Source organism: Strix aluco, chromosome 17 (assembly GCF_031877795.1).
Source record: "Strix aluco isolate bStrAlu1 chromosome 17, bStrAlu1.hap1, whole genome shotgun sequence".
Lineage (NCBI taxonomy): Eukaryota > Metazoa > Chordata > Aves > Strigiformes > Strigidae > Strix > Strix aluco.
In genome coordinates this window covers 8965583-8978394 of record NC_133947.1, presented here as the reverse complement: position 1 = coordinate 8978394, position 12812 = coordinate 8965583, and the positions used below count along the sequence as shown (strand labels likewise).

The 12812-nt window shown below is 40.6% G+C and overlaps 1 protein-coding gene and 1 long non-coding RNA gene across 2 annotated transcripts in view; both read left to right on the top strand.

Annotated features, from left to right (window-relative positions):
- BCAS4 (breast carcinoma amplified sequence 4) overlaps positions 1–12812 on the top strand; it is a 45300-nt gene that overhangs the window by 2492 nt on the left and 29996 nt on the right. Inside the window, exons 2-3 of the mRNA XM_074843116.1 lie at positions 4810–4881; positions 11345–11446. Of these exons, the coding sequence (XP_074699217.1) occupies positions 4810–4881; positions 11345–11446 (174 nt within the window). The remainder of the gene's footprint in view (positions 1–4809; positions 4882–11344; positions 11447–12812) is intronic.
- On the top strand, positions 112–1634 carry LOC141931317 (uncharacterized). Its single transcript, XR_012625544.1, has 2 exons — positions 112–927; positions 1539–1634. It is a non-coding gene; the product is annotated as an uncharacterized LOC141931317 (long non-coding RNA).

Sequence of the window (12812 nt, the reverse complement as noted above, 5' to 3'; positions counted from 1 at the left end):
ATCATACTGAAGAACCTCTTAATTTTCAGCAATATTGAAATGTACCTGCTGGAGTCTCTAATGTTATAAAGAGTTGTGTGGTTTTCTAGTTTGGCTATTTTTGAAGTTTTCTGTGCCTACCTTTTCATTTTAATGACATGCTAGGTAGGAGAGCACTTCAAATCCCAACAAAGGCAGTTTAACTTTCTGAGTGAAAGTGGAAGGCTTTTCGGAAAACTTTGTGTAAGAGATTCAGTGCTGAATTTTCTTTTTTCGTGTTCCTTAATGAAGTGTGATAAGTTAGAACACAGTATTCATATTGTGAGCCTGAACAGTTGATATAAAATACCTGACCCAAATCTTTTTATCAAGGAGTGAGTTTGGTATTAAAAAAAAAATAATAATCCTTGGGAAAAGTGGATAAATTGTTACAAGGTTGAATGGGAGCATAATGCTGAGGCAAAATGAAAGAAGGAGTGGTGGAAGTAGTTACAGAAGCTTGTCTTATCTCAGGCTTGGAGTAAAGGGGGAGGAGATTCCTGTCAAGAAACAAAGACGTTTAAAGGGAAGTGGTGAGAAAGGGATATTACTATGGGTACAATATATACTACATAAAAGAAAGTCTGAAAGGAAAGCTAACCTCAAAGCTAGCCTGTGTATTACAAAATGAAGTAATGGTTTTAATTTTGTTCTGTTTTGTTTTCTTTCCATAAATAAACAGGAGAATCAACAGTGGATATATGGGAACATTAAAATGCCATCTGGAAGTGGTGCTGTTGTGCCTTTGGCTAAAGTTTCACGATAAGTTAACACTGCTATTGAAAGATCCAACGTGTGTCTTCCTCTTGCTACCTGGTTTCTTTGTCAGTGCTAGCTTTAACATGGCTGTGTGATAAATTGAGTCCAAGAACTGGTCTGAGCTAGAATGATGTGGCAAAGAAATTAACGGTTAGTTTTCAACCCAGAACAATTTCCTGATTCATTCCACTGTGAATGTCTGTCCTCTCACATGCAAAGGGGTTGGCTTTAGGGGCATAAGTGAGTGGTGGAAAAGGGTAGACTACTTTCAATGACAATGCCAGCTTATATAATTTTAAAGTGGTTGTGAAATTACAGTCTTAACTAAGAACCACTTGTCACCCGTGTTTACATCATATCTTTGAAGCGTGTTCAGTGGGTTTTAGTTCAGATCTTAATGATAAATATACAGCGAGTTCTATAATCACCTGGAAGGAGCTTGTATGGTCTGTTTAGTAAGTACTTAATTACAGATGATGGTAAATATATTGTTGATACTGCAAGTTGCAACAGGATCCTCTTAACCATTTCCGAAGGTGTCTTAAATACATTGAGCCCTTAGAATGTTGTTTTTCTCTTTTGCAATTCATATGGATCTGCTAAGTATTTGCAGTTGAGTGCTTTTTAAACATAGTATTTTGGCTTTTTTTTATGTCTAGTGTTCTTTTATAGTAGTATGCCTTGAAGAAATAGTGTTAAGTGGCTTGTTTGCATCTATTTTCTATTGTTTCTTACTGTTGTTGTCTTCTGTTACATTTCAGGCTATGGAACACTTCAGAGTAAAGATTAAGGACTGTGAATCTGTTTTGAATTAACTTATTGGTGTGGTGTCAATAAACTTTGCTTCTGTCCTCTAACGCATGCTACTCCAATGTTTGAATCTTTATGAACGTGATGAATGCAGGATGCTCATGGTAGATACTAGAAGGGCTAATAATGTCAGGAAGCTACCTGCCTGAAGCGTGTCTGCAAGCTTAGAGCAGGACAGTAACCGGTAACCTGTACTGCAACTTCTTTAAATGGATGTTTCTTTAATGCGTAATCTGTCAAATTAGTGGAATTTACACCTGCTTTACAGTCACGCATTTAATGATTGCTGCCATTAAACAGCCTTTTCAAAGCTGTAAGTTTGGGATCAGTTTTGGACTATCTCCTTAAGCCAACTGTGCTTGTCCTGAACATGTGGCTACGTTAGTGGCTCCAGGCCTGTGAAGCTGACGGCACAGGCTTGCCAAGAGATGTCGGGAGTTTGACAGAATTGTTCTACAGGCCATCTGATGCTTGCACCACCCACTGAGATTGCTCTGCTGTAAAATAACACTTAACAAAAAAGCTAGCAATTGTTTCTCTGCCTTATGAAGACTTCAAGAAATCAGACTCAATACTTACAAGTTCTTCACAAATTAAATTTATTATAGGAATGTGAAAACACTGAGACCTCTTTCTTATTTGAAAAGAATACATCTTTTTGTTGTTTAGCAGTGATCTTTCCAGAGTTAGCCTATGTGAAGTGGTGGAGGAAGAGTGCTCCCTCTTTCTGAGGAAAAATTAGATGTGGACATTCTGTTCCTTACTGAAGCATGCAAAGGAGCAGCAGAAGGAAAACAGCTTTTCCACACAGAAATCTTTACTTCAGATAGACATGGAACAGATTGTTAGGGGATGTAAACTCATGTTAGCACCACTAAAATCCACGCATTGATTTACAGCATCTATGGATCTCTCCTGATCAACCTGTGGTGTATAATGTGTCTTGAGGTTTCTTCTGTCCAGATATGTACACAAAAAAGAGGCAGTAAAACTGTTGTGGGTAGGTTTTAAATCCTGTGTAAGTGAAGTTACAATGTGAATATAATGTGATAGTTTATGCTACCATGAAGACGTCACACAGGGTTCATGAGACATAAGCATCTTAGGAAATAACCTGAATAGGCTGAGAGGTGTGGTCACTAAGCTGATGAAGATGCCAGCTGGTAACAATTTCTCTGAGACAATACATACCAGTCTTATCTCAGTGCTGCTCCAGCATAGTTGCAGAGCTTTTGGGCCTGAGCTCTTATCTGCAGTCTACTGAACAGGTATTTATCCTCAGCCCACATTATGTCCTATATAAATACATACATGTTTGCCTTTGTGAAAACAGTTGCTATTTCTTCCATGTGCTTAAGGGTTTTTTGTTGTTCTTCCTTTCATCTTTATGATAGCATAATTTGTTCTTTCTAGTTTTTGAATCACTGTCCTGGAAGTGAATAGGAGTTGAGTCTTCCCCAGCTTGCATGGTTGCTGGCCTAGAATAGTGCTCTCACTTTTCATGGTGGATTTGGTCTCCTGGGTTCATGTGATTGCTCTCTGGATGACTTCTAGCAGCCTTTTCAGAACACCCTTTCTAAAGCAATTTGAGTATTTTGTTGCCCCACTAGTGTTTCTCTTTTGTTCTCTCAGGTTCTCTGGCAAAAGGCTTTTGCCTTCCCTATTGCCATCTTAGGGTTGGTGCAGAAGCTACCTCCAGGAATACCTCCATAGCTGAAATCATACTCTCCAATCTGTTCTGTTGCAGAAGTTGTCTGCAAATGAGTCTCCAGAGGCCTAACAACACCTCCTTTGAGCTGGAAAGTTGACTCAGGCTCTGTAGAGAATGTTGTTTGCTCTGTTTATGTGGAATGGGTTTCATAAAGCAAAGGAGGAGTTACATGCCAGTAACCATCTTCAGTCCATGCAAAGCACAACCTCTGGGGTGAACTTATATTGTATGCTGCTCTTAACATTTGCTTCAGTCTAAATCAACTAAATTTACTAAATCAAGAGTCTAGTATTTTCCATTCTACCCCTTGCTGACAGTGCATTTGTCTTCTTACCTATTCTTCCTCTTCTAGCACCCTTTCTTCTATCTAATGCCTTTGTGTGATAGCAACTCCCTTTGCCATGTTGCTCCAGACAAGAGCGATTGTACGTGTTTTGGGAGGTCCTTGGACACTTTTAAGAACGGCAAAAAAAAAATCCTAGAGTTAGCCCAACTGTGGGATTGATAACCACAATTTGAATTTCAGAGGCGACTCAGGTTTCCCTAATTTTATTACCAGGTGAAAGGATAATAAACTTTATTTAGGAACAAGATAATTCATTACAGCCCACATGAAAAATGATAAAGAGGTCTACTAAGGCAACTTTTGCTCTTGTTCTAATTTTACAACGACCATTTAAGTGAAGTAGCCCCAACAAATGGGACAACTTCCCTTTGGCTTTATTTAAAAAAAACCAAACAGACATGAAGTTTTCATCAGGTTCATTATTTAATAGTAGCTGTTGAGGGTTTTTCCTGGAGTTTTAAATATGGGCTCCTTTTCTGATATGGGAAAAACATTTCAATGGCTGTCCAAAACTGCCCTTCTGAGCAGCTCTTGGTTTTCGTTTGTAGTGTTCTCTCTGCTTCAGAATAGTCAAAGTGGTTGGTTGGGATTTTTTTTCTTTTAGGTATTTGCTAATGGGTTAGATTTTTGGGGGGGGTTAACCATTTTTCTGTCAGTGAATAACGTGGGCTGTAACTTCAAATTGACTTCCATAGATCCCACTTTGTTGTTACATCCAAGTGCAAGTGTTAGCATAAACTTTTCTGCCTCAAAACTTGAGTGAGATGCTTGGCAAGGAACTTTTGCTGAAATACGCATTGACATTACAGGTTTAGAAGCTTGCTGGCAGAAAACTCGTTGTGAGATCTAGAACTTGAAATCCATGTGGAGGCAGTTGTTGGGGACACCCTTCATCGCCGTATGGGTCACCTCCTGGTGCGGGGGTGCCTCCTGGAGCCTCCCAAGTTTTGCGTTTCTCAATATAATGAATTCTGTGCATCTGGGTTTTGAACTTTTGGAGTTGGTGATACGGTGGTTGCCTAAATATTCCCCAGCTCGGCTTGGGTTCGGCAGCTGGGGACGGCAGAGAGGCGAGGCCGGGGGGGGGGGCGGTGTGGTGCCCGGCTGCTGGCAGGCACCCGCCGGGGCCCCAGCCTGGCCTCTGTGACCGTTTTTCTCCCCTCAGGTGAAAGAAATGGAAGAGACGATTGAAGACTTGTTGGGGCGGCTGGACGAGTTCTGCGGGATAACGGACGCGGTATGTGCCCCCAGGCCCTGTCGCCGTCGGCCCTGAGGGCGGGCGGCGCGCGCGCGGGGCGGCCATCTTGATAGCGCGGCCGCCGCGGGAAGGGCTGCGGCGCTGCGCGCGCAGCGGGGCGCCGCGCCCGCCAGGTGGCGCTAGGGCGAGCGCAGGTGGGAGAGCCCCCCCCACCTCCCCTCAGGGCCGGGAGCGGGGTCGAGCCCCGGGGGTACAGCTCGGGCGGGAATGCCGGAGTGACTGAATAGTCCGCGTTCGCCATGGGCCAGGCCGGGACCCAGCTGTGGTGCGAAGCCTTCCGAGAAGAGCGCTCCAGGGCTGCGACGGCTGGGCCGCTCTGAGGCAGCGGCAGCGGGCCGGCTGCGCGGGCAGAGCGGGGTCACGGGCACCGGCGGCCACCTGCGGCCGCCTGTGCCCGGCGCTGCACAAGTTGGGTGTACTGAGAGCGAATGGGAGAGAAGTTCATACGGGTGGAGTAACTGAGTGGGGAGTGCTAATTAATGATGGCGTTGAGACTGATGCGCAATGCAACATTTGTAGCACACCAATTATCTTTGCCGTTGTCACTGCCTAATTGGGATAAACCATTTTGAGCAAAAGGTACGTGTTGCTATTTAGCTTACCCCAGGCTTTCTGCATAAAGTAGTGCTGTCTGAAGACTGTGTGGGTTATGGCGTTCATGTAAAAATAATGAATGTGATTTTTGCAGTCAACTTTTCTTTCCTTCCTTAGGCTAAAAAATGTAAAATTAGGTAGAGGAACTGGTACTGCATTTAACCCTTTCCAAGTATTTTGCAGAGTGCTAGTTCAGATAGCATGGACCACGTTTACTTAGAGGGACTTCCTCTGATAGTCACTGATGCACAGACCATCCCATCTTCTGTTAGCACTTACCACAGCGTTTTTCTTCCATCTTCAAACATCTTGTATAACACATGTGTCATTAGCAATGACAATGGTTGGTAATTGTACTGAATGCACTTCTAATGGTAAGAAGTGACCAGCCAACATCTCCTTGGGGACTTGCTGCCTATTGAGCTATTTTCTTGGATGATTCTTAGGAATTGTATCCACTTTTCTGTTCAGGTATCCCAATGCTGTTTGGAGAAATGTGCTTACTCTCGAGGACAGAAGTCATAGGTGGCCCCAAAGCAGTCTGGTGTGGGCTGCAAGAACACATTGAAAACTCAAATTAACATGTTTGACACAGTTTATACAAAATATCATCATCTAATTAATGTTTATTATTATTTGGTTATGGGACAGATCTTTCTTGCACCTTGGATGTGAATTCTGCTTGTGAGAAGTGAGGCCATCATCTTTGTTCTACACAAACCAGTCAGCAATATAGCCAGTTATTAATCCTTTTTCAACTTCTGTCAGAGGTTTCTGGTTTTGTCATTGGCATGTCTTGCTTATGGAAAGGAGGCATCATTGCTTCTAGAAGGACGTGACGTAGAGTGGAAACAAACAAAAGCTTGGCTTATCAAAGTCTCACATGGTTAGTAGGGGACTTAAAAGGAGAACTAGCTGCCTTGTAAGAATGGTTCAGTATTAGTGGCTGTTTAAGCAGTTCTTTTCCATTCAGCTTTTGACAAAAATAGCTGTAAAGGAGCATGTGAACCTCAGAGCATGCAGTCTATTTTTTGATACATCCTGACTTACATTTGTCAGCTTTAGATTCTCTAGTATGGCACTTCGAGTCTGTGTAAAATGTAGAATACAAGACATCAGTTTCTTGGGCCAAAAAAATCCTTTGAGTTCATTCCTGAAAGGTGATGATTGCTTCAGTGATACGACATCACCTGCTCAAAGCAAGTGCTTTGAATCAATAGCTCTTCACTGCTGATTGTATTCTGTCTGATTTACTATTAAGTTCATTCACTCAATTCTTCTGTTTGGGAGCATACGCTAAGATTTTGTATGTACTTTATGCTTTTTCCCATCAGTCAGGCATGCACCTTACATTTTTTGCTCCAATGCAGGGAAGATGGTTAGCTTGTTCAGATGGATCCAGTGAGCTTTTAAACCTCCTGTGAGATGACTTCTCTTGCCAACCTTTTCTACAAAAAACACTAGTCTAGTTTCAATACACTATCTTTGCATTGCCCCTGAAAACATTTTTCCACAACCTGAGGCTGTGAATAATTCCCTGGTATGCAGATTATTGACCTTATCTGAGAACATCAAAGCACTGCAGTCAGTGTGCTGATTCTGTGGCTTTCCATCCAGCACCTACAATGTAAGGTTCCTTTCAGCAGCACATCAAGTGGTATCCGGGAATCTGATAAATATAATGTAGTATTTGAACTGATTCCAGCTTCTGTGCCTAGCAATAATTTGGTCTTTTGTCTATGCCAACAAAAGGCAAGGGGAATCTTGCTTTTTCAATTGGGCATTCAGTAAAGTATTCACATAGAGGGATTTGGCTTTTCTCCTTTGAGTGTGCTGCTGCTTTTCACTTACAAGTGCTCTTGATGCATATATTTGAATATTGCAATGAGGAAAAACCTGATCCTCAGTGCTAGGAAGACAAAATGTTATTTCCAGTGTCATACTGCTGTACCTGGCTAGACACAGCGTAACACTTAAAATGGACACTTGTATGGTAGGTAAGTCACAGTGACAATGTCAATACAGTTCAGCATGCCTCACACTTGCCATGGAAAGAGCATCTTGCAAAGAAAAGATTGTGCTAGAAGAATTTTAGTGCCAGCTATTTAACTTTTTGTGATGTCTTCCTTAGGGCATTGACTTCAACAAAGTAAATTAATGTCTTTTAAGTGGCTTCAGACCCTCTCAAGTATAATCATCAAACTGATTTTAACTGAGCTATGATTTGAACCAGTGGCACAAAAGCAAGAAAATTTCATTGTAATAACCAGACTCTTGTATATGCTGTTCTCATATTGTTTCCCTGGGTCATTATTGGTTACCTTTTTAGATACGATTCTTTGTGCTTCTTGTATATCTTAAAGCATGATTGAAAATTACAGCTATTCAGACATGCACGGCTGGTTTAGTTATATGTGGAAATTCACTGCTTCAATTTCTTTGGCTCCTAATCCTCCAAGAGGATGTATGAATAGATACAAAATCTCTGCTTATATCTGATACTCTTATGTATGTTGATGCTGCAGTATATTCACTAGTTTGTAAAAACTAGTCCTAGTCCTCAAGCCATTGAACCTTCTTGCAGAATTTGCCTCGGGGAAAGGATGTGTTGTAAATCTTGCTTTATTAGGGTTCCACAGACCAGCTGCTAACTGCTGATCTTTGTCTCATGGATTTAGAGTTTGGGAACCTCCTCCCTCAGGCCCTAGGTGTGAAACCTGGTTTCATCACTGGGGAAAAGAGAGGAAGAGATCTTTTGTTTGATTCACTGTGGCTAGGGTTTGCTAAGTTCTCAGGAACATACCATCCTCAGTTTTCTCACCACTGAGCTGTTCAGTTTACAGTGGTTACTTTTACTCGTGATTCTTTTATGCTACTCTGTGTCAACATATGGGATCAAAGACTGAAAAAGAATATAGAGAGATCCTTTCAAAAAAGTCCCTGTGACAACTAGAATTTGCACAGTATTTTTGACTTGTGGCTCCAGCTACCTTTTTTTTCCTTTTCCTGAAAAAGTAATAGTTTTTATAAAATACGAAATAACAAGAATCTGTGCTTGTTTAACTGGTACAGGTTGAAGTGCAGCGTATGCAAGGATCAGGTCTCGCTGCCCTACATGCAATGTGCTGTTCCTGGTTTGTGTTCTATTCATCATTCATACTCTGGTTGTGCTGTCTCCTAACTGACTTTGGTGCTGTTGGTTTGCTGCCTCCTTGAGCTTAGTCTTGCTGACTTGCATTAGAAGACAAAGCTCAATCAAACCTTCCCTCCTTACCGCCCCCTCCAATTAGCATAGTAAAATCTAGTAAGAAGATGACAGGTTTTTTTCCCATGGACTGCTCTGGTGCTTGTGCTGAGCACTCTGCTAAATCTTCAGTAAGAAAAAATAAAATACATTGCACAAGGGGAAATAAATCTTGTTTCATAATGTGGGGTTTCAGACCAGTCCTGCTTTCTCTGGCTCATGAGAGGTTGCTGTACCAAGAGAATCATTTCCCTTTGTCATGTGCTGACTCCTCTTGAACTCCTCTGTCGCTGTGGTTCTGCAGACTGCTGCAGAATGACTCTTCTTGAATCATATTTGCATATCATTTCCTTTCATCACAGGCTGCTTGCTGGAAGATCAGCTCTCCTGTGTCTTATATTGGTCATTTGCTTTTACTCTCAAAGAAAGATGGTTTAGATTTGTTCCATGTCTGCTCTGACCTTATGTTGATAGTTTTTCTACTGGGTCTGTACAACATCTCTCTCTTTTCTGGCTGTGTCCCAAACTGTGTTTATATTTACAGTAGTTATGTAGCATTTAGCTGTAAGAGCGGCTTTTCCCTAGTCCTTTCTGAGACCAACATTAGCAAATAAGTTTGTTACCTTATCTTTGGAGATTTCAGGTTCAGATTTTAATCCGATGTAGTTTACCTGAGTGTGAACCTCACCTCAGACAGATCACCAATCTGTTTTTCACATGTGCGTTATGATAGAGGTGAGATTTTTTGCCTACTATTGACCCAAAAGAATTCAATAGAACAAACCTGGAATTCATCTGCTTTGGCTCCTTCATTATGTATTACTTCTGTATTTTTATTTAACATTAGGAAATATAAGTCTGACTTCGTTCACAGGGATTCTGCCTGAGTGTCTGTTCTCACTTTCTGTTGGATATAAAGTAGATACTGTAAAGATAACAGAGCGTGTCTGTGTACACAGTTATATCACTGCTGGGGGAGGTGTCCATATATATATTTGCTGGATGCAGTGCTGAGACCAGTAATACAGGAGATACTGTTGGTTTGTTTACAATAGGAAGCTACTACTATTTTGGTATGTCTGTTTGATCTCCTATTACAGAACACTTATAGCACTATAAAAGCACTTGATTTGCATTTAGTCATTCTGGTAATAAAAATACCATAAAATCTTACTATGAGTCATTTTATATGTATATAGCTTTGTTTATACTCAGCTTTTAAAAACACAACTTCTTAAAACAAACCCAAACACACCAATGAGTCATATGATCATCAGTAAAATGTCTGAGTACCTATTAGAGTTTATAAAGCGTGGTCCATAGATTAAATGATTTATAGCAGGCATTTATGCTTTATTTGACATTCTGGATTAAATCTCAAAATGCCCAGAAAATTGCCTGCAGTATTAGCCCAACTCCAGATTTGCACCATTCTAGCCAAAAGATCCTTACTCTTTCCTATGAAGTTGAAAGAAGAATATCTTTGGGACAAAAATCTTTTTTGAAGAGATCCTTGTTCCTCTATATTCTTTAAGTCTATTAAAATTGTAGGCAGCACAGCTTTAATCCGGAAGACGACCAAGGCCTCCTATACTCTATTGTAGTTGAGGAAGAGAGCTTGTATAAAAGTGGGCTCAACTGCCTCTCTTATTTCTCTTGTCATTGAGTTGCTGCTCTGTTTTACAAATGCCTATTTGGGTGTTTTAGTGGAGGTTTTCTTGGGTTTGCTTTTATCTTTCCCTTCAGAGAGATCTTCCTGGTTTTCGTCTTATCCGACATTTTTGGCTTGTAGGTGCCATTAGCTATAGTGCTGTTTGGGGTGTATCTTGCTGCCACCTAACAAAGCACTGGCAGTTGTTTATATAGGAAATGGGTAATTCTTGCTAACTCAAAACTCAGCAGGATTTCAGCTAAGGTTTAGTCTCTCATATGATTATCAGAAACAAACTTGGTTGTAGTAGGTAACAAAAAAAAAAAAACCCTACTCTTTCCTGTATTAGGACACGTAGCTATTGTGGTAAGTGACAGGGCCTCGGGAGCAGCAGCTTTCTCTGAGGTGCCTACACTGTAGTGTTGTGTGAACATTCTTGCTCTCCTGTGAACTCTAGTCCTGAGCCCCAGTTGAAGGCAAGATACTAGAAGTGCTGTACTCAAACATCTGACTCTTTCCAAAAACTAATTGATACGTGGTATGAGTTAGCTCTTCTTCAATAAAATCAAAGCATGATAAATGGTAGAGAGGCAGTTTTCATTTTAAATCCATCATTACCCATCATGTCTACAGTCTTTCGTAATAGAAAAGAGATATTCTCTTGGGAGGAGTAGTGTGAAAAGGGGTGGAGACAAGGGAAGGATCTGGTTACAGTTTTGGTGTGGGAGTCCTGTCATCTACTGTTGGGATTTTTTTGTTGTCTCATGGATTACTTGAGAAAGGAAGTAATTATCCCAATCTATACCTTATAACATACTGCACAAAAGGGCCCTTGTGATATCTGTTCTGGTGTTTTTTGAAATATTCACATGAAAAAATAGTGAAGCGAAAAAAATAGCGTAGGGTTTACCTTCAAGATGCATCCTCATGTGAGATACTTTTTTTTCATGCAGATTAGAAGTGATACATCAGAGATCCTGGATGAGACCATTCCGCTCATTAAAGACAAGGTGATGGAAATGAACCACATCTATGCCAAAGTCGATAAATTAGAGGTTTGTTCATTGCATTAGAAAATTTACATCCTTCTTTTTATGTGTTTTATAGGTTAATTGTCCAGGTATTTATATGGAGCACTCAGATGTTTATGACACTCTATTGTCTTATGTTTTTTTTTTTTTAAATCAGTATGTTTACCCATGGTTCAGCACATATAAATGTTTATGGTTTTGGAACATCACTGAGTAATTTATTGCTGTGGATTCTACAATTCCTAATGGCAGATTAAAAGCATTAGTTGTGGTTTTGATGTTAATAATAATGCTATTAATGTTAATTTGTTTTGTGACTTGAAGGTGTATCTGTGAAACCATTTATAACTTCAAAAATTCATGTCTTGCATCCAGTGCTGGACATACCCATTTTAAGTTGTTGATGATCATCTTACATAGTAGTGGAGAGATCTCTGAGCTCCCATCTTCTGTTGTGTCTGGTTCAGTGTTTATTGTATCCTGAATGAGGGAAGCCAGTATGACTCACTGAGATGATGCCCTCACCATATTTAGTAAGCAGTATGTTAAAATTTGTGTCAACTGAGGGCAAGTTTGCCTCTGGGAGGAATGTAATGAAAACATGACGAGATAAATTGTGTGATGTTTAAAATCAGTTTTAACTGACTCAACGTGAAAGAAACCAAGTGTTTGTGGCATTAAATCCAGATAAGCAGTGCGTAAGCTTCAGGCTCTGCCTCTGTGCAAAGTAATATCCTCTGGTAAGGTTTATTATGCTGGGAGGGACAGGGCAATTGACTTAACTTTCAGCAAGTTTTCTTTAAATGCAATTCATTTTTTGTAGTCTGCATTTTTACACCTATATTTGATAACAGACTTATCAAAGCACTTCATGTTTTAGGGACTTGCACTGCACCAGGAGAAAGCTTCAGACAGGAAATTGAGGCAAGGCATTTTAGAACAAAAGTGGGAGTCAACTGTTAACCTGTTTAGAAACCTGTCTAGTTTTCCAAACTGAGTACCCCGGTCCAAGAAATAGCTAGCGGTTTCTCAGCATAACTTGACAATTTGGCCATACTTGAATGTATATCTAAGATAGGACCATGGAAAAATGGCTAACTGAATCAGGCTCCAAACCAACTGTTTCTGGAATTGTCTCACCCATGTAAGTGTTTTTGCACATTCTATGCTTATAGGTGGTTCGAGAAGTGTGGGGGGGTGTTTTCCTCTTTGAACAGGAAAAGAAAATCAAAACTCTTGTGCCAGAAATGTGGTAAACAATAGGGTTCCTTATTGCTTTTTTCCCCTCTAATACAGGGGGAAAAAATCCTTCCTGACCCCATTCCCCTAGTACAGCTGTAGGGACACAGTAATTTGGAATATGAAGAAAACACCAGTCTCTGCTAGGCTA